General features: G+C 45.1%; 1 protein-coding gene across 3 annotated transcripts in view; it reads right to left on the reverse strand.

Annotated features, from left to right (window-relative positions):
• Positions 1-778: 778 nt before the first annotated feature.
• The window catches only part of OTULIN (OTU deubiquitinase with linear linkage specificity), a 32,533-nt gene continuing 11,063 nt past the window's right edge, over positions 779-22,248 (reverse strand). For 2 of the 3 annotated variants that reach the window (XM_072958838.1, XM_072958840.1), the window contains 5 exons: positions 20,104-20,198; positions 16,920-17,063; positions 10,175-10,300; positions 8,541-8,810; positions 779-6,170 (listed from right to left, as the gene is read on the reverse strand). In XM_072958838.1, coding sequence (XP_072814939.1) covers positions 5,976-6,170; positions 8,541-8,810; positions 10,175-10,300; positions 16,920-17,063; positions 20,104-20,198 — 830 coding nt within the window. In that variant the 3' untranslated portion in view covers positions 779-5,975. The remainder of the gene's footprint in view (positions 6,171-8,540; positions 8,811-10,174; positions 10,301-16,919; positions 17,064-20,103; positions 20,199-22,248) is intronic. The other variant, XM_072958839.1, reaches the window with a different exon arrangement.

Genomic DNA, 22,248 nt, shown 5'->3' on the forward strand with positions numbered 1-22,248 from the left:
TGTTTACTCACCCAGTCCAACTAGGCCATGAAGGCAGGCACCAGCTCACTGCGGCTGGCTAGCACAGGTCATCCCTCGGCTGCCCGCCACCAGCCCGGCGCTGCCCTCCGGATGCCTGGCCCCTCAGCAGGGGGGTTTTCAGAAGCCCAGCCCCATATTGCCAAGACTCAGTTCTTCAACTCACAGGAGGGCAGCTCACTGCTGGCTCAAACTTCTTGCTGTAACCCCAAGAATACCTTTGAAAGCCCACTGTCTCCTCCTTCTCCAGGTCATTAACATCTTTCAGGGGCAGTCTGATTCATATGCAATGCTATCACACTTCTGGGGGCGCTTCCATAGTCTGGTTGGTTCTCGAACACTTGGGAGCACTGAGCACGCCGCGGGCCTCTGCTCAGCAAGCACATGGCAAGGCTGGTGTGGACCATGGCCGCAGCCCCACCTTGCAGGCCCAGGGGATCTTCCTCGAAGCCTTGTTACGTGCTGGCGTCTCACTTCGCCCCCACCCTGACCCCCACTAGGGACAGCTGGTGGTGGAGACGAGGACTGAGTTGTCGGGAAGCGGAGTGACTGGCCTGAGCTCATCCGAGTGGCGAGTAGCCAGTGACCGGGCTGCTACTGAATCCAGACCCAAGCCCAGAACCACACACCTAATTTGGGGGGATCACTTTACGTGGGTCCAACACCATTACAGGCCTGTCTTGGGGGTGCTGGAAAGTTAATGCACTGAACCAAAATCTCCCAAATCCTCAAAGTCAGGCATTTAACCAGAGCAACACAATCAGGCTTCTGAGCTTTTATTATCTCAGTTTATTTTTAGTTATTATTTTTACAGTCCTCAGCGGCTGGGTTTGCTGTAGGTGACCAACAGCAAAACCTGAGTTGGCTCTGCCTCTGACCATGAAGACGAAGACTCAACACCTCACCCGGGGAACTCACGCCCCGGGGCCAGGTGTCTGGCCGAGGGTGCAGGTGGGAAGCAAGACCCCAAACTGACAGGAGCCCTGGGGGCACGGTTTGCAGAGCAGGCGAAGTTTTTGACAAACGCTGACATTTTACAGTGTAAACAGGACACTCTGCTAAACAAGCCAAGACGAGTGGGGCCAGGTTCACACCGCGTTCCCGGCTGTCCTCCCTTCACAGCCCGGCCGACAGGGAGGGGACACCACTACCACAGGCAGAAGGTGGGTCGTCATCCTCTCCCAATTCACAAGAGAGTTAGAAGCTGCTGAGATGCAGGTAATGGTACCAAAACATTTCTACAGACAATGAAAACGGGACGGGAGCTCATTAAATACATTCATTTTGGCTTTGTTCTCATATCAAAGTCCTCAAAATTCCCACATTACCATGCATTGCTCTGGCTCCTGTAACGGGTACCGTATTTTAGCACCATTTATGAGAATATAAATCAAGGCATTTTTTCATTACATAGAAGCTATTAAAATTAAGTACAAAAAATTTATTTTGAAGCTCAGAATTAAGCTCAACCACCCCCGGTTACTGGGAAAATGACTGCCAAGGCTGTGGTTATTTCCAGTCCTATATCCTTTCCCTGGATGACCCGTGTTCTGGCGACTTCATTCCTGACCCACACCTACACCCAAGGAATCGACAAGAATGAGATAAAACTCTAGTCGACGCTCTCCCTTACTATTAATGAGCCCTATTAATGAGCTATTCATGAGCTTACAAAATATTGAAACATACACGTGGCCATAAGGCTTGGGAACAGAGAGAACATAATAAATGGTTTATTGCTATGATACTTCGATACAATTAACCTATTATTTCCAGGCTTAATGACCACTCTGTACAGGTTAGTAATACCTACTAACCCATCCCACCAGTCCCAGTAATAAATTTCAACTTACAACGAAAAAAACTGCAAATGGGACAGCTCCCGTCACCTTCCCAAATGTGACTGGGTCTCAGGCTGTGAGGCCTGGCACACAACAGAGTGTCACGGTGTAACTGCACACCAGCAAGCAGACACGTTCATACACACACACCCACTTCCAGTCACGGCCGAGCCTACTTCCTTCCTATCGCTACTGCTACCCGGGCAGGGGCAGCCAAACCACTTCAGTTTTGTGCTTTTCATGGCTCCCAGTTATTAACTGGATCACACAAGTATTAACCGTCAGTTGCCTGTGTCTTTTCTCACTACCTACCTCAGCCCTGGCTCCCTGGTCTCCCCAGCCTCTCAGAAGAGATCACCAAGGTGGCTGCCCAAGAGTCAAGCATTACATATTCTACTTCTGTTCAACAGGGACCTAAACTTTAGAAAAAGGAATTTGTAGCCACACACAGAAGTCCTTCCATTGGTTCAAATTTTTAGCCTTTTATAACTTAAGCCAAGGAGGTCTGTCAGGCATCTGTTGCTTTGTTTCTAAAAGGCATTTTTAATCTAAAATCAATTCCTTCTTCAGTTCACTTCTTATGGTTCCTCAGGTGATTTTAAAATTACTTGAACTTGGGCCCTGCCTTTGCTCAACTCTGGGGATTCTACAACTTTCACGTACATTTCATACTCAGCACCTCACACACATTGAGGGCTTCCTTTTTATTGTTTTTAAGTAGTCACAGAACTTTTTAAAAAGGCATTTATGTATTTTTATGTATGCCTACAAGTAAGATTCCCTGGAGGTTTATACTTTGGAAAATATTTTCTGGCTTTCAGAGGGGGAGTGTATCTGCAAAGTCTTGCTTAAGAAAGAGAAAGCAATCAAACTTTATTTTAACACCAAAAAGAAGACAAAGCCAGAAAGTCGGTTTGAGTCCTGTCTCCAGGTGCAATGGTAGGAGTGCCAGGTCACCAAAGGTGAGACAGCACCCAACCATCATTATCTGGAAGCTCTTCAAAAAGCAGACCATGGACTCTTGGGTAAAACAGCACCTTGGAGTGAAGAGCTCAGGAGGAATAACACAGCCTCGGAAAACAGACAATCACCAAAACAAGCATGTAGAAACCTACAAAGGTGTTTTCTGACAGAGGTGTTAGATTCACGTGGCTTGAGATTTTACCTGATAAGCTCCAGAATTGGAGGAAAAAAGAATAATAGAAGGCTACAAAGGCAGTGGTCTGTTTTCCATGATCAAAGGAAACTTTCACCCATCACTAACTGCACACACAACAGCACAAAGTATCTGTGGCCATACGAAGAGAGCAGGCTGGATCCTGGTCTGTGCATTTAAACCATTTTCAGATGTGCTGCCTTCCAAGCAAGATGAACCGACATTTCAGATCCAATCCCACCGAGCCTAGATCACGGGTCACGGACCACACGCGGGCCTCTCGTGCTCAGACGCCGCCGTCGCTGTTCCGGGTGTGAGTGAGCTCAGTGGATGCTGTAAACACAGAAGTAGCTCAGCAGGTAAGGAGGGAAACCAGAAAAAATTCTGAAGGAGTGGTGTTAATTCCATGGCACTTGTTGCAGGGAAATTCTTTTAGACTTAATGTACGTTCAATGAACTCCAAGGTCTAAATCAAGCCTGCGTAAGGCAGACATTACCTTTCTGCCAAGACCGAAGGGTCCGAACTGCTGACCACTTGTAATAAACTCTGGGATGGAAAGGAAGCACAGTGTAGTACCTCCTACCTTCCTTTTTCTAGAAAACTTTATCATTTTAGAGATCCCTCTAAGTAGAATATTCTTCTGAATCCATCTTGGTCTCGATTCAATTTCAATTCTGCTGATGTCACCTGACCAGGCCAAGACCAGGTATGAGAAATGGAATTAAAACTCAGGGCAACTGTGGTTGCATGTTGCAACAAAAAAATACGTTTAAAGTTGGCCACTCATCTATATTTCCTGAAGTACTGTTTCTTGGAAAGCTTTACTTCTCTGATGCTGCAGTCCCTCTAAGCCTGGATGACACTCTGAAAGCAGTCTAATAAGGCCTTGGACAGAAACAACTTAAACACGACCCTTTGAGTTTTCATCAGTGTGGTGGTAAAGACCACAATGTCTGCACACACACTACCTATATCATACATAGGAGCAAGGAAAAAGTACGAAATGTGAACAAACTGCCCAGAGCCCCGTTCAAATTCACTAAGATTAGAACCTTCTCAAAATGCAAAGACAGATGATCATTGGTATTATTAAATTCAACAGTGGTTATGAACCAACGGCTGGATGGACACAGACCCCTACTGCCTTATACAACCTAAAAATTTGAAGCCGTGCTTTTAAAAAGTTCAAGAATGAATGGGAGGCATTTCCTGTTGTAAGTTACATAAAAATGAAGTTACATAAAGTGAAGCATCAAAGTCAACAAGAAGTCATTATTATTACTTTCATTTGGCTTCTGGGTGCCTCTTTATTCCAGGCACCACTGCATTTCACAGTAAAAAAACAAAGCCTCTCTAACACATTCACACACATTTAGAGCAAAATTTGATCCAAACACTCTAATGAATAAGTACCTACCAAGATGTGGTGACTATTATTGATGAGGTAACGGGAAAAATACTAACGTAACAGCCTGCATAGTTTTATGTGTCCTCTGAGTTTTCTCAACCAAGAGTTTTAATTTTTAAGTGAAAGCAAAACTTACATTTGCACAAAAGGTTTGCCCCTCTGGGGGCTAAAAACAGATCAGATAGCTTATAAACTATATTAAATTGGACCAAATGAAGATTTTAATTATTATAAGATAAAACTCGGTGCTTCAGGGTAACGTCACCTCCACAAATACTGAGCCAGTTCAGGTGCTGCTGATACAGTCCTGAAGAGTGACCTGTCTGGTTCCTGGGAACAGTGTCCGCAGTCCATGCCCCACGATTCAGGCCCCAGTGCAGAGCATGCTCAGCTCAGCTGCCCTGCCCCACTCCCCGGCACCACCCTCGCTCATGAACATGCAGACAGTCACTCTCGGCTGGGAACGCTGCCTCCCCCAGGCATCCCAAACCAAATCAAGGGCAGACACAGCTCAGCCATGCTTTTGCACTTGGTTTGAGGACATGCTTCTGTTTAAACTTACTCATGAAAAACCTTAGGCACTCTGCTGTTACTCATCCCCTGCCAGCAGATGAGTTACATGAATTTGGCAACAAAAGCATGCTCAAAAAAAAACAGGGCACAGAAAGACCTGGATCCAGCTCACCGCCATCTCTGAACGCAGGTGAGTGCCTGAGTCATCTGGCCTTGGCTTCCTCTAAAAAAGCAGGTGGATCTGAGCCCTGTTCTGACTATAAAGTGTGACTCTATGGAACTGGAGAATAACGAACAGCCCCCGACTCTAGAGATCAACCAACCACAAGCAGCGCCGGCCCGCCGACCACGCACTGCCTCACCAGCCACCAGACCCGGTGTGTCCGCCACCTCAGGCGCCTGTCATGTTCCTGCAGAGCAAGGATTTCCTGGTGCCACTGCCTCCTCCAGTAGCAACTTCTCCAGCCTTTAAATAACTCACTTTTGGACCCAATTTTTAATCTTCTATTAGATAATCCACTTAGAATAGCTTCAATATGTAAATCCAAACCGCTGTCAGTGAGACTATCGGAGGATGTTATGACTGGCCCAGAATTCTACCACGTGAGGAGCCTGCACAGGAAGAAGGGCGCGGCACAGACCCGTTACCACCGAAACAACAAACAACTACTATCTTTAAAAAAAAAAATTGAAAGCCAGCTTACTATTAGAGAGGCTTTTGATTTGAGATATAAAGAACAAATTCCTCTCCAAAATGAGTCTCCTCTGATACAAAAGTGTTTGTTTTCGGAGATGCAGTCTGCACCTTTCAACAGGTGTGCTCTGAAGTTCTCCACTGAAACACACTGCATCACAGATGAGGGGGAAAACTTAGTTAATTCTTATTATTAAAAGCTACTCTTCAGAAATCCCAGTCCAGCTTGGCTCTCAGGGCCCAAGTGTCCTGTGAGGTCATTCTCAGGGACCCGCAGGCCCGAGGCCCGAGCCGAGGAGCTGCCCGCGCACCTTGGCCGCATCGCCGGGCCGTCTGAGTGTGTCTCACAGACTCGTCTCCTCACACACTCGGACGGGGATGTTGTAGTGCCGATCATCCTCAGCGATCAGGGTCACCACTGGCCAGTCCCTGGGTGGGTCGGTGGGGTAGATGGTGAGGAACTCCTCAGTGCCGTACTTGGAGAGCCGGTACACCTGGATGGTGTGGCGCACCGCGTAGGCGAGAAGGAACATTTCAACCTGCAGGAGGAGCAAACAAGTGTGTGGAGGGATGCCCCACTGAAGGATGCAGCTCACCACCCGCTCCCTCCCTGACGTCCCAGGCAGCACAGAGCCTGGCAAAGCCACAGCCTTTTTTCCGCCCCGTGGGCCCAGCCCCACTCCTCTGTACATGGGTTGTTAGGTAACAAACACACCATCAGGAAGGGATCACATGTCGGATAAGGGACCTGCATCCGGCATACATGAAGAACTCTTACAAATCAACAACAAAAAAGCAAACAACCAGTTCAAAGATTGGGCAAAGGACATGTACAGAATAGATACTTCTCCAAAATGGATATGCAAATGCCAAGAAGCACATGAAAAGTTATCAGGGAAATGCAAATCAAACCCACAGTGAGACGCCCCTTCCCACCCACCCGAATGGCTAGAATCACAGACAGATAATCATGGGGAGTGACGGCTTCACAGGTACAAGGTTCTCTCTCAGGGCAATGAAACTGTTTCGGAACTTGACACAGGCGATGCACACGACACTGTACATGTACGGAAAGCCACTGAGCTGTACACTGTAAAATGGTTAATTTTGTGTTACATAAACTTCATCTCAATTCTTTTTTAAAAAGTGTGGTAAGGATGTGAAGAAATGGGACTCTGAAACCTTGCTGGTAGGGATGTAAAACAGTGCAGCTGCTTTAAAAAAGTTTGGTAGTCCCTCAAAATTTTAAACAAAGAATTACTATATGGCCCAGCAATTCCACTCCTAGGTCTATACCCAAAAGAAGCGAAAACACATGTCCACACAAAAATCCTGTACATGATTTCACAGCAGGATTATTCAGAATCGCTAACAGTGGCAACAACCCAAATGGATGAATAAAGTGTGACATATCCATACAATGGAATGTTATTTGTCAAAAAAAAAAAAGGAATGAAGTACTGACGCACGCTGTAACATGGGTGAATCTTGAAGACTTTAGGCTAAGTGAGAGAAGCCAGTCATGAAAGACCACTGAATAAGGTTCCATTTATGTGAAACACCCAGAATAGGCAAATCTTTAACAACAGAAAGCTGGAGAAGGAGGAATGAGTTCTAATGGGTATGGTTTCCTTTAGGGGTGACAAAGTGGTCTTTGTGATGGCTGCAAAACTCTGTAAACATACTAAAAACCTGGGTTACACACTTCATGAAACATATTAATTTCAATAAAGCTGTTATTTAAAAAATGTTACAGCAGACTTTGTGGGGACTCAGAAAGGACTAAGCTCAGTCTAAGATGCAAATCACGCTCTACCAGGCTTGGTCCTGCAAAGTATTTGCTATGGTTCAGGAGACCTAAGTAACCTATATTATGAATATAGATAATTTTTTAAAATAGTTGTCTTCAGTCCTGCCTGACCCAGCACTGACCATCGTCTATCTGTGCTCTTTCCTATGTACCAGGGAAAGGCAAGCACCACGGACAGTCGGGCAAGCAGGAAGGCAGCCCCCTGGAAGGAGAGCCTTACTGCTGCTCTGTGGTTGGCTATCTCGCTTACGCTTTTCAGGGCAACATAATGAACACACCAAAGACAGTGCAAGTGTGGTGAGTCAGCTGCTGGCCCACAGGACAGTACTCCACTGGGTCTCCGTAAAATTCCAACTTGGCATATCTGTAAAAGATCCAAGATCAGGCTGGGCTCTACTGGCTAAAGTGACTCCATTTCTATTTTTAGAGAATGCTACCTACACAGCTACAGCTGCCACGATTAAACAAGTCCCTTCAGATGACTCTTCCAAGTACTTGGCTTATTTGTAGCTTAACGGAGCCAGGGGTACTGACCCCATCCACCACATTGCAGAAGAAGGCCTAGGCTGAGATAACCATGCTGGTTATAGAACAGGTTCACAATTTTTTGGCACTCCTCACTTGAGTGTTGGAAAGATTAAGTGACTTGCTTCTAACAAACAGAATATGGTGTAAGTGATGGTGTGTGACTTCCAAGATTACATCGTGGGAGGCACTGTGGCTTCCTCCTTGTTCTCTTCTTGGATCACTTTCTGAGAGAAGTCAACCATCATGTTCTGAGGACTCTCAAGCAGCCCTATGGAAAGCCCCACATGGCAAGGAACTGAACCCTCCCACTAACCGTCAGCGAGGAACCAAGGCCTCCTACCAACAGCCAGGTGAGTGCACCATGTTGGAAGTGGCTCCTCCAGCCCCAGTCAAGCCCTCAGATGACTGCAGCCCTGAACAACATTCAACTGCAACCTTCTGAGACCCTGAGCCACAGCCACCTAGGAGCAAACTAAGCTGCTCCTGAACTTCTGACCCACAAAACCTGAGATAACGTTTGATGGCTGAAGCTGCTGTTCTGGGCTAATATACTCCCAAAGGTACAACTCACCTGTTCAAGGCCACCAGTGTGTCCCACCTGGTTTAGATGGTTCCTCAGCAGCTGTCCAGGGTCACTGGATGTATCCCGAGCAAAGAGAAGCACTGAGAAAAATGGAACTTCCTTTCCCTTCTCTTTGTCATCGTACAGTTCAATGGCTCTGTTTAGCATTAGAAATTTGACAGCTTCATAGAGGCAATACTCGTCTTCTTCATTCGTGAACAGTTCATCGCAAGCTATCTGTCTTGCTTCAGCAGTTCTCAGCTCAGCCAAGCCTGCCCACTATAATAAGAAAGTTGCATAATAACTACACTTTCGTCCTGTAAGTCCCTGGTAAAAGTCCATACTACGAGCACAAGTTTATTTTCAAAAGTAGATGACCAGGGGTCATGTACCAATGCTCAACATTTGAGCTTCCAGCTCAAACGATGGTACTCTTTAGACCACCCAAATTCCTTATTCAGCTTTCCCCTCATTAATCAGAAACAAAAGTATAATGCACTAAGGAGGAGCTCTGGGGCCATGGAATGGAAATTTCAACTCCCCTATCCTCCCAGGCAAAGAGATGGAACCAGTCGATCAGAAGTACTCACAGAAGAGCTAACGTGCATGTGTGAGGCTGTGAGGGGCAGCTAAAATCACTCCTCCCCTTAGCGGGCTTACAGCAGCTGTTACCACCCAGAAACACCAAGCCAACCTTCAAACGTGAAGATTGTGAAGATAGGCAAGGAAGATTATGGGCTCTCCTGAATATTTGTTTACTAAACTTACCCTCCTACCCTCTTAAAAATACATGTGAGTTTCAAAAGAATAAATCCACTCAGCAAATTCTTATTGACTCCTGATGAAGAATAAAGCAGAGTGTCAAGTATACAGCTAAGATGGGCAAACTCTTCAGGTGAGGAAGAAAACCCTACAAATACATGTGCTTTTAAGTTAAAGTGAATGAGAGTAAGAGATGCCAATATGAAACTAACCCTTACGAATAGCCACTAACTCCTGCTTCTCCCAAAAACTATTAACATTTTAAATTCAAGAGTAAATTTTAATGGTCATGAACGTGCCACAGGACTCTGCAATATTTGGTTGGGAAGCTAGAAGAGCTCGTATTTTCCACAAGTAGACCACGTTGGCAGCAAGAGACGGCTCCAGAGTCAGAGGGTCAGGATGGAACAAAGGTCTCACCAGTGAGCAGCTGGTGGCTTCCGCAGGGGCTTGATCTCCCCAGCTGTAAAGTGAGGACAACCACAGCAGAAACAGCTTGGTAGATGGGAGAACTAAATTAACACATGAAACTTTTAGGGGACAGCCTGGCACAAAAGAAGCATCAGTAATGGACTAACTGATACCCCTGAAACTTGTCAATATGACTTAGAACAAAGACTACATTTGTAAGATTTCCTTTAAAACAAAGTTAAACATTTCACTAAACATACCCTCTCCTCCGAGAGTACACGATGTTGACTTTTCCTCATTTTACCAAAGACTTCACAGGAAGAGTTTGTGTTCATTTAGAATTATTTTGCCTAACAACCAGCCAAGAGCATTTGGTAACCCATGAGGTGAGGACTGAGAAGCGGTCTGCTGGGGCAGTCAGGAGTGAGAGCCTCACACTTATCAGAGAAAGGAAACTACATGTTCCAAACCTTCTTCCTTAGTAATGTGAGGGACTCCTTAATTTTATCAACCAGGTTCTCGCTCTTCCCCTCAAATTTCAGTCCAAGTTTCCACTGCTTGATCCAGCTGTATTTACTCATGAGTTTTTCTGGTAACTAGAGTATCAAGAAACAGAGAGAAAAATGTTAACATTCCAAAACGTCCATCACACGATCCAAGCTGTAAGAAACCACAAAGCCTATAAAACCTACATTCGTTTCCAGAATTAACTCCTGCACATCTGCCTGCATTTAGGTGGTGGAGGACTTAAATGTGGAAGTCAGGAACTCGGAAAGCCCCACCCTGAGGAGGGCTGCTGGAGCGAAGGGGCGGTTTCGGCTGGGACACAAAGGCTCAGTGCCTCGCTGGGCTCCAGCCCTGACCAGGAACGCTCCCCAGCACTTGGCAGGGGTATGCCGCGGCAGCGTCCGCACCAGCTCTTCACGTAAAGCGCCCAGGCAGCTGTTGGGCTCACTGGCGGCCTCCCTACTGCCCTAATGTCTGACTCAGGAAGGTGCTTTGAGCCTGTGAGATGGTCCAAGACACAGTAAAAACCTGCTTCATTACTGATTAGGAAAATAAAACTTAATTTCTGATATTTACATATATCCTCAAAGTTTTGAAAGAAGCAACATGGTACCTAGTTTAACTGCCTAATCCATGTAGTAAAGTGAAAAATACAACCGAGAGAAAGAAGCCAGGGTGAAGGGAGCTGTGAAGGCCCAGCTCACTAAAGAACTAACAGTTGAACTGTCACTTTGCCATTTCCTTTTTTTCCTGGAGCGTTTGTTATTTTTTCCCCGATCATCAATAGATTATGAAGTCTGAAAGGCAAGCTGGGACATGACTCGATTGATGACAGCAGAGGAGTTCAGCCTCTCCCCACGTCCTGGCTGTGTCAGAAAATCCATGTCATTAGGCTGGGCACAGGCATGTCACTTCAGTGCTACAAAGTGCAGAAAGGAAGCAAAAGTTCACCTCCCAGTCAAAAGACCATTAGAAAATAATTAATTCCTACCTGGAACCTGAGCTTGCTTAACAGTTATACAGTTTTAAATGAGGCCATATGCTCCGCTCTCCTGGAATCTAAGACTCTGAAGACCCTTTCATGAACGGTAACTCAAGTTTTCACCTTCTCAATCTACAGCAATCATGTGAAACTAAGGTGGTTTCATCTCTACAAGAACCCAAAACCACAAAAGGAATGTAAATTCCGCTTTAGGTAGTTACCACAGTGATGGCGAACTACACTGACTCATTAGTAGGGGGAGGGGGCTGTGTTCTCATCTTACTATGATGGCAGCTGACCACCCACCCAAATGCCACCCAGTTCTGTGCCCACACTGTCCTGCATCTCAGCAATATGTGCGCAGTTTTGCTGTAAACCTTCAATCAGGTTCTCAGGTTTATCATCAGAACCTAAAATGCCCTCAAGTGGCAACAAGCTGAAATCACAATTGGGCACAAAGAAGTGCAATGAGCAGAAAAGACTGGCTACACGGATCTGAGTCGGGAAACGGGGTGGAGGGAAGCCCAGGAGACCACGTGAGCATCACGTGACACTGTGCAGGTACCCAAAAAGCAGGCACAGTACTCAACTGAATTACTCAGGAGACCCCCAAAGACCTAACGCACAGAGAGAAGCCCAAATAAAAGTCTGTCTCCTCAGTCCTTCCATGCCTGGGCCAAACTGTTGCTGAAGTAATTATGCAGGGTTATATACTTCTGAGAGATGTGGAGATCCTGAAGAAAGCCCAAAAACTGAGGTGTGAAAAAGAAACTATGAGGAAAGAATGGAGTTGAAATTCTTTACTCAGATGAAAACTGTGAATATAACTTTCAGTGCTTTCAGGGGGTCATAGCACATATAACACACACACATTCCCATCCTTTACACTATGCACAAAGGTGGGACGGCTGTTACATTAAGAGAGATGTGAGGAAAAAACAAGGTTTAAATGGGAAACAGTGATTGAAATATTTAATAAAGTAGGTAATTAGCTTAGGTGTAACTTCACTTGTGACTGAACTATAAAAACAGCCTGAAATTTCCTATAGCAAGTGTCCGTAATTGTTGAAATCAACACCATGATTAAAGGGATAGCAAATAACAAAAATGAATCATCCCCAAACTACCTCATAAAAGGCGTTTTGACATACAGTCCATCCTACTCCAGGCAAACACTGTCACAAGTCCCAACCGTCAGAGACACTCTAAAATTTAGCAAACTTGGAACCAAAGGACCCCTGCCCCAAAGGACACTACCAAGCCACATCTGAGACCAGGATCAGGGTCAGATGATCAGACTACAGTCAAACACCGAGACTGGGATCTGGACAGAAGCAGGAACAACACAAAAGGAGCCCAGCACAACCTCAGGAGGGGAGGGGTGGCCCAACTGCCAGAAGGGCAGTGGGCAGAGCAAGGCCAGAGGGGCCGAGCAGAAGCAGAAGGCACGGTCTGGGCTCTCCTCCACTGAACTCAGCCTAAGGGGAGGGTCTCGGTCTAGTGCTTCTGTTTTCCTTTAATGTCCTGAAACCAAGTGTGTTCTAGGGGAGACAGAGAGAGAGAGAGAGACAGTCAACGGCAAAATGCTACACAGAACCTCTCTCCAAACGTAAATGGAAGCAGATGCAGCCAGCTCCAGGGCATGTGGCTTCTCTGGGCTCACAGAACTCTGGATGAGAGGCACGCTGAGCTCAAGAGATGTTTAGTACAGCATGTGGCCTGCAAGCTGTAGGCCAAGGCTGGTTCTGGGTCTACAGATTCACATACAAACTTAGGTGTCCCAGGACCTGTCCAATTCCCAAAGTTGAAGAACTGGGTTATCACAGAGCCTGGGCAGCTCAGGAGACCTTAATAATGCTAAACCTAGATTCCCTCCAGCCTACTTGCTGTGAATACCCTTTCTGTGTTCCCACGGACACGAGGAAATACAACTGTCACTGGACACAAGTTAGCAGTCAGGAGAGACCCTCGGCATTTCAGAAAGACCAAGGATCAAGGTAAACTGAGACAGATTCATCGTCAGATGGTTATTGTGTTTATAATAGCAAGGCTACCCCAGTTTAAACCCAAACAATTTATAGCAAATTCTAACAGTAAACATGGTTTAATCAAAATGACAGGATACAAGTTATTCTGATGTAGGAGGAAGACGGGTAGGAAATGGGCAGAGATTTTCATACAAAAACTCCTGTAAGATTCTCTCGTTTTGTAAAAATACAGTTAAGTATCACTGGATCTGCTTGTCTTAAGCACGTGTGCTAATAGATATTAAGACATTTACTTATCACAGTCACACCACCAGCAGTATCTGCTGATGGAGAAACCGCTTCTGGGGGAGGTAGTCGGGGTACCCCACCACCATCAGACGCACTGCCAGCCCCTGTAGGCCTCACCACCCCTCTATATACTCGCACTTGGTTCCACCCCGACTTCTTTAGGTCATGCCGCACCACCCACTCACTCACTCAACAAGACCAATGTCAGTGAAGCCTTTCTGAAGGAAGACCGGGTGGAAGGCCCAGAATGAGAACAGGGATGGAACAGCATCCATAGGCGGGTGCACGGGACAACTGGTGGTTAAAACATAGACAGATCAAGGGCAACAACCAAGACTGGGCACCTTCCTGCACTGGCACCTCGAACAAGAAACATGTGGTACACCAGACACCTGCTCAAGACAAACGACAAAACAGACCCTGTCAAGAAAGAGCTCCAATCAATGGGAAAGTGGCTGGCGGCTGCAAAGTCAACACATGGACAAGCCTGGTTGAGTGAGAGCAGGAGAAGTTCAATAAACTTTCATACTGAACTCACAGGCAGGTATGACATGCTTTTTCTCTCCGACACAGGCCTCTTGGCATTCAACAAAGGTTAGATGACAAAGTAATACCACTGTGACCAACCAGTTAGGTTATGCTCCCAAGAGAAAGCCATTTGTTGGCTGATATATACAGAAAAGGGAAGAAATCAGAAAGAGCACTTGAGAATTTCCATATGACTCAGATTAAGTCAGGAAAGCCACCTCAAAGCCCCACCGCTCATCCACACGACAGATTCTAATGCTGATCAGAAACCAAGCACACTCTGCCGACCACTTGTAACATGGCAGATGGTCCTACCCAAACGTATCCTGTTAGCAAAGTAAAAGGAACACTGTGCTTTATTTCATGGGGCATATCTTACATGTTTAATTATGTAGAATGCTATTTGCACCAGAGTTTCTCAGAAAGTATAAAAAAATTCAAATTCATTACGTCAATTAAGTCCATAAATCTAAATAGCCCCTGAAAGTAAAAGGCTCAAAGGAAAATTCAGCCTAATTAAGGAGGATTTTATGTCACAATCTATAAATTAAGCTATGGTTATCAAACACAAGTTAAAGCAAAACACAGCGCAATCACCCATGTTTGCTTCCCTACCAGTGTCTCACAGTCACAGGAACGCTTTTGATTGAGCAACAATTCTGAAATATTTCAGTACTAACATGTATTATGATTTGCAAAGCTAAAAATAGCCTAATGTATCCATTTCTTTTGCCTCTGATAAAAAAAATAAGCTACAACAGAGAAATCTGCTTAAGATGACATGCATCTTTGGTTAGAAGAAAGCATCTTCCACGGACACCACCTAGACAGTTTAACACACAAGTGTGCTGATCTTATACCAGTTTATAAAATAGACAATCACCTGACAGACAGGCAGTATCCTCTACCCAATGGTCCTGGTTTTGCCCTTTGACGGTGTGTGAACCCGTCTACCTAACAGACCTCTAACCAGCTTAGCTGCCAGCCAGTATCCTCTACACATCTTTTTCATTGTAGGCAAATACCCCAGCTCCTTCAACTGTTCCCTAAGTGAGACAAATCATCTTACACACACTCCATCTGTACTGAGGGTACAGGCACATCCTCAGCCCTCAAGATGGAATCTGATCAGCTCAGTTCAAGACAGGCGGTCACTGCCTGCGTTTTAGAAGCATTCCTTTTAAAACAGGGTTTCGTAATAAGCACAGGAAAAGATACTCAACATCACTAATCATCAGGGAAATGCGCATCAAAACCACAAGTGAGGTATCACCTCATACGTCAGAATGGCTATCATCAAAAAGAACAAAAGTAACAAATGTTAGCGAGGATGCAGAGAAAAGTGAACCCTCGTACACTGTTGGTGGGAATGTACATTGGTGCAGCCACTGCAGAAAACAGTATGGAGGTTTCTCAAAAAACTAAAAACAGAACTACCATATGACCCGGCAATTCCAATCTTGGGTATATATTTAAGAAAAAAATAGAAACACTAACTCAAAAAGATACATGCTCCGCAATGTTCACAGCAGTGTTATTCACAATAGCCAAGATATGGAAGCAACCTAAGTGTCCATCAACAGATGACTGGATAAAGAAGATGTGGTGTATGTGTACACACACACACACACACACACATACATACATATACACGCAATGGAATATTACTCAGTCATTTAAAAAAGAACAAAATTTTGCCACTTGCAGCAACATGGATGGAGTTGGAAAGCATTACACTAAGTGAAATAAGTCAGAAGAGAAAGACAAATACTGTATATCATTTACATGTGGAATCTAAAAAGTACATGCTAGTGAATATAACACAAAGGAAGCAGACTCACAGCTACAGAGAACAAACCGGTGGTGACCAGTGGGGACAGGGAAGGGCAATATAGGGCAATAAAATAAGCTACAGGGACACACTGCACATCTCAGGGAGTAGAGCCAATATTTTATAATAACTGTAAATGGAGTACAACCTTTAACAATTGTGAATCACTATATTATAGACCTGTAACTTATATAACATTGTGTATCAACTGCACGTCAACTGAAAAACAAAAAGGAAAAAAACAGGGCTCCGTTATCCCTGCGGCCATCACACACCACGTGGGCTCATGTTTAGCTTGCAATCAATTAAAACCCTGACATTATTTTTCCCTTTTAAGCTGCCAGTACGGCAGACCTCCCAGAGCTAGCTTTTTGGGTTTTCTTTTTTAATATATGCACAAAACTTCTAATTTTCTTCCAATTAATGTCATATTGTGAGTTCTGCCCACTCACGCCTGCCCACCAAACTCCTTGAGGTTATTCTACACCTAACCTATTACATGACCTCAGCTGATATGTGTCACTGATACATGAGTTCCTGGGCTGCCACTACCACACTGCAGATTTAAATTTAAAACACTACAGAGGGTCAGCGTGAGACACAGCTCCTGACCCTCACCTCCCAGGAAGCCTTCCTCAGGCTGACATTAACATCCCTCCTCTCTGGTGTTGCTCCCCGTCACCTACCAAGCCAGTACGCAGAGGGTGCTGGGTCCTTGAACTGCAGCCAAGACTACAGAAATGTGCCTTCAAAAACTCCAGCAAGTTCTCAGATAGCACAATATCCAGCCCACATGGCACAGACTCCAACACTGAAGTCATACTGCCCCTAAGTGCTTTGTACAGACCCTAAACACCGGCTCTCCAATTCTGCTGAAGTGTTATATACACTTTATCATCTTCCTCTTCTGGGAAATAGCAATCATTTTTGGTCGCTTCACTATGCAAATTATCCCTGCCCCACAAAACTGAATAAACCCTCATGTTGATCACCCTGCAGGCAGTGCTAGCACATGGCACATGGGGCAGAGAAGTCTTTCTCACAAAAACGACTGGAAACATTGCAGACTCAAACCTGCAGCGGCAGCGTACCAGCGTGAGCTCCGGGTCCTGCAGCCAGGAGGGCAGCTCCGCCGGCTGGCTCATGGCCTGGAACAGCGTGGCCCTCAGCGCACAGTAATTATCTCCACGGACTCGCCTTATGGAGGTGAATTTCTGAGACACCTCCTCGTAGCCCTGGGCGAAAGCATCAAAGAATTCAAAATGGTCGTTACTGACTTCAGACAGTGTGGAGAGTTTTATTCCTGTAGAAACAATGTGCCCCCGATCCCTGGAAGAACGGAAACAAGACTGGCTGAGTCTTCCACATTAAGATATTCTAATTCCTTTTTTTAAATTAATCACACAAAATTAACAAATGTTAATACTGTCAAAATACCGACATATGTAGCATATGCAACACACTAGAACATATTAATAACATATCAAGTATTAATAAAATGCTAGTCACCCCCAAAGTTGGAGTTATACGTCCCTTTCTAAGCAACTGTTAACACTTATTTATTAACAACCAACATTCTGAAGGCTTTAATCTGTGTTTAAATTGACCCCTAACTCTTTAATGAAGAGATAAGAAAGACAAGAGAGATGAACCCAGCTTATTTCTCCATATTAAAAATAATACCCCAAATTCTAAATTTCCATGGTATATGTAAGAAAACCTACATGCTAGGGAGGTATAGCCTGGAAAAACCTGCTAGACTTTTTTAAAAAGTAGACTTAAGTGTCATTCTTGTTCAGCCTGGAAGTGAAACAAGGAACTGAAAATGCTCAGTGGCATGCTCAGTCACTCAAATACAGCCATCCAAACGGACCATTTTGAAGCACATCCCAATCCCAGTGACCTGGTCCACAGGCAGCCCAGATGATCGGAGTTTTCCGCTGGACACTGCTCAGACACGGGCAGCAGCCTCGCGGCTTCCCCACCTCACTCACCCCCCGCCTGGCAGTCCTTTCGCTTGTCCTGCTTTTCCTCCACGGTCACTGGAAACCCTGCTCCCCACTGACACTTTCACAAAAAGAGTGTCACCCTCATCATGGGTGGGCACCATGCAACAGTCACCCTGCGTCCAACTACTGGACCCTCATTATCAGTTGCTTTCAAGGTTTAAGTCACAGGATGATGCTAAAAGTTGATATAAAAGTACTTCTTTTCAACAATAAAATTTGGAGAGCCGCATTTTTATTTAGTGGTCCAACCACTGCAATATAATGGCCCGTCAAGCAGACTCGTGCATTCTAATATGCGCCTCTTCCCTATGGCAAAACCCCTAGTTACCCCAAATACGCACAATGGCTAATTCAAAAGAACTGCACCTTTCAAAATGCATAAACTACTCATGCGATTTCAGAGGTGACTCAAACTTCTAAAATTAAATTTGGGTTTATACCACTTACTTCCAAAAGAATATCCAAAACAAAAAATAACTGAGATCCAAGCTGTTCTTGGGGCCAGAAATGCTCTTAATTCCTGCCAGGGGTCCTGACAGGATCCTTTTCTAACTGATGTGCCTTTTTATTTGGTCACTGAAGAGTCCAACTAAAATCACAGAAGAATCATCTCAGCATGAATTCCAAAATATGGAATATTTGGAAAACTTAGCAGACATCTTCATTTGTAGACCTTAAGGTGCCAACTCTTAGAACAGATCCTTTAAAGAGACTGAGATCATAAAATAAAATTGCAGGCCAGTGACAGCATTTCTGGGGAAGATGAGAAAATACAGTTTAGATACCTGGCCTCTGGTTATCCACTTTGATACAAAGCTGTAGGTTTTTAGAAAATCTGTCAGTGGCTGATATGCATATTCAGCAGATGGCCTCAGAAATCTAAATGTCCTCAACCTCTGGCAGGACCGGAGAGTCCTGGGTATTTCTTGACTGAGTTCTCTAACAAATGCCTGAGACATGAAGAGTCTACAGTCCAGACATGCAGGTAGCAGGGGTGACACTTGCTCTCAGAGCTTCCAAAGTGGCAGCTACGTCCTGAGTAAAGTCAGCCCATCTCAGGGCAGGCATGGGCAGCTGAGGTGCCTGCTAAAAGGTGTACAACGTTTTCTACAAAATGAAGTTCCGAGGACAAGAACAAATGTTTTCAAACAGCTAAAAATTTTAAATCCTAAACAGTACAGTTTTAAACAAACAAAAAAAATTAAAAAGATATTTCTATCAAATATGACAGGTCAATATCTCTAATATGCCAGAAGTGTATTCAAACTCACACTGTAAATAATCCCAAGAGAAAAATGAGTAAAGACTATAACCTAGAAGTTACAAGAGGTGGCAGAAGTGTTAGGTTGAAACTGCCATTTCTGTAGCTCAGGAAAAGTCAAATACAGTCAATTCTCGAACAACTCAGGGGTTAGGGGTGCTGGCCCCCAACTCCACCAAAAATCTACGTATAACTTGACCACAGGCCCTCCAAGTCCATGGTTCCACATCTGCATACAGTGGAGTACTGCTACATATTTAGTGAAAAAAACCCATGTTCACGTGGGCCTGCGCGGTTCAGACCCATGTTGTTCAAGGGTCAGCTGCAGCAGCAGTTTCACCCTACAAAGGAACGCTGGATTCAGGATACGTCTGACAGGAAACCAACAGGGTGTGCTGCTCAGATGACCGCGCAGTACAAGTGGGTCAAGGGGTCTGACTTGAGCAATGACCCAGCCTGGTCACAGGAACAAGAGAACCATGTCATGGGAATCCCTGACGTCCCACAGCCTTGGAGGGACAACTTTAGGGTCACCAATCTATGCAATGGGACTGAAAGAGGGCAGACCCTGGGATGCCCTAAATAAAGGAAGCAGTTCCAGATCCCTCTGCTTAGGCTGTGGAGGACTGAAGGACATGAATACAAACCCGGGCGAGGACAGCAGACGTATGACATCTGAGGCTTTTACCTTACCAGGTCAGAAAGGCATTCCCAAATGACCCCTGGAGGACCACCAATGGCTCACCCAATTCTGAACAGGACAGAGTTATTTAAGAGTTTTTCAAAGAAATCAAGTTACTGATGATGATTCTGTATTAATACTGTTATTCCAAATAAATCCCTTATCTTTGGAGCCTGTTTCCTCATCTCTAATATTAGAACACCAATATTTATACAGTGTAATAGCAGCTGTCATCACCAATGTCTAAAAATAAAAAAGGACGTATTAAATATTTATGATAGACTACTGGAAAGACTCGAAATACAGGCACCCAGGCATCGTACCTTTTTCATACATGTTGCTTTTTGCGTATTTCCCCTCCACTCTTTTTTGCAGTAGTCCATGATGTCCATTTCAGGAGCGACACTTAATCTGGGTTCTGGTAAAGAATCAAAAAAAGTGGATGGGGGAGGGGGAAATAATGAAACCAAAGCATAAGCAGAATAATGGCACTGCTTTACTTGAAGGTTACTTCCTCTCTCATTTCATTCCCCAAAAAAAGCCAGGATCCCACCACTGCCTACCCTCTGGTCCAGACCTCCATCACCTCCTGGATAACCACAGAGGTCGCCCAATGGGGCTCCCCGTCACCAGATCCTACAGACCACTCTCCACACAGTAGCCAGAGCGATGCACTTAAAACATAAGTCAGACGTTACCCATCAGTGCTGGGCTCTAGGGCCTGCCACCACACTCGGATTCCTCTCCCTCACTACCTACAAGGGCCCCCTGCCCCGGCGCCCCACTGCCTCTCAGGCCTCAGCTCCCACCACTCCTCACGCTGACGGCTTTGGGCCTACCTGCAAGGTACTTGCCCCTCACTCCCTGAGCTCTCTGCTCACCTCTGACACTGACACCCGATATCAAAACATCACACACACACCTTCACTCTATTCCCCTTACACGGTTTTGTTTTTCTTCTTGGCACTGATCGATGCCTGTCATATTTCTCATTCTGTACCCCGCCTCCCCCCCACACCCTTACACACACACACACACACACACACACAGCAAAACATGAGCTCCTTGAGGGCAGGGGCTTGTTTTGTTTCTTGGCTGTGCCCTCAGCACCTACAATCACTGACCCAGGTATCCATGAATACTGTTCCAATTAGACATGCAGCAGTCTGAGCTGTGAGAAGACACATCTAATGATCTGTCATTAGTTCTTTGCATCCATTATACAAAGAGATAACACCTCTATTTAAAAGGTGTATTTAATTATCTTTATTTACTTATATCCAGTTATATCCTGTCCTGATCCCAAAAGGCTGTAAGTTGTTGATAATCAGCCAGAAATTAATGCAGCGCTCAACGTGAGTTGGACAGACTTTGACTCTAACAACACATCCTCCAAAATTAAAAATACAACTTATGATCAAACAAATGATATGGTAAAAAAAAAATTGGCCTTTAGGTTTTCCTTGTTTAACACAAAGTTGGGTTTTGACTTTGTGGTATACGCATATGCACGCACATGCATACAACTGTGTGTGTGTTTTAGGAAGAAAGAGATGTAAATTCTCAGGCATGTCTTGACTTCCTTTTTAAAATATTGAAGAAGTAAATGTTAGCAAAGAAATTAGGATATAAACACACAAGTTCCTTACAACATATTTACTTAGGAGGAAGTTGTACCTAAAATTAAAATGTTATATTCAGCTCAACTCAACAAATACTTACTGTATGTCTAATGTGTGCCAAGCTTTGAGCTAGGACCAGGGGCTGCGAAGACGATAAAGCCCCAGATTCTGCCCTGAATGGGGTATGGACTACTGAAGAGAAAGGGACTCCAGGCATCACCACCGAGGGTGATGGACGCGGGGACGGCTGACTGACGGGCCCATGAGGAGCCCTGAGACCTTCCTGCACTTCAGGTTAATCAATTATTTTTTAAACACAAAATGTAAGAACGGCCTATCTTTAAAACACTCATAGTAAATGCCTTCAAAAGGAAAATAAATCTTTTATACAAAGGGGAAAATAACACATATACAGATACCATAAATACATTTATCTGTGGTGTAAGTCAGGATTGGCTTAAAGGTGAAACAGACCCCTGAAGCAAAATACATGGAAACCACAAATACCAACACCGCACAGCCAACCTTCAAATAAAGACCAGCCATCGTTGAAAGTCAGGAAACACTTTCTGAGTGTCTTCTTGGTGGAGGGAAGAGTTCCCTTTTATCTGCCTTTCCACTTACCTCCCCACAACGCCCGAGTCCAGGACATGTACTGGGCCAGTCTCTCCCACCAGGCAGAGCACATCGCTGGCTCAGCGAGAGCCTCCTGGGAAGCAAGCCCAGCCTTCCCGCTCCCCTCACCGCAGCCCTCTCTCCTGTGCACACCGGGACAAGACCTGGCCTCTGGGCAGGGCAAAGCAGGCCCCACCAGCTCAGGACCGAGGAGGCCGGGGGCCCCGCCAG

This window comes from Vicugna pacos, chromosome 3 (genome assembly GCF_048564905.1).
Source record: "Vicugna pacos chromosome 3, VicPac4, whole genome shotgun sequence".
NCBI lineage: Eukaryota > Metazoa > Chordata > Mammalia > Artiodactyla > Camelidae > Vicugna > Vicugna pacos.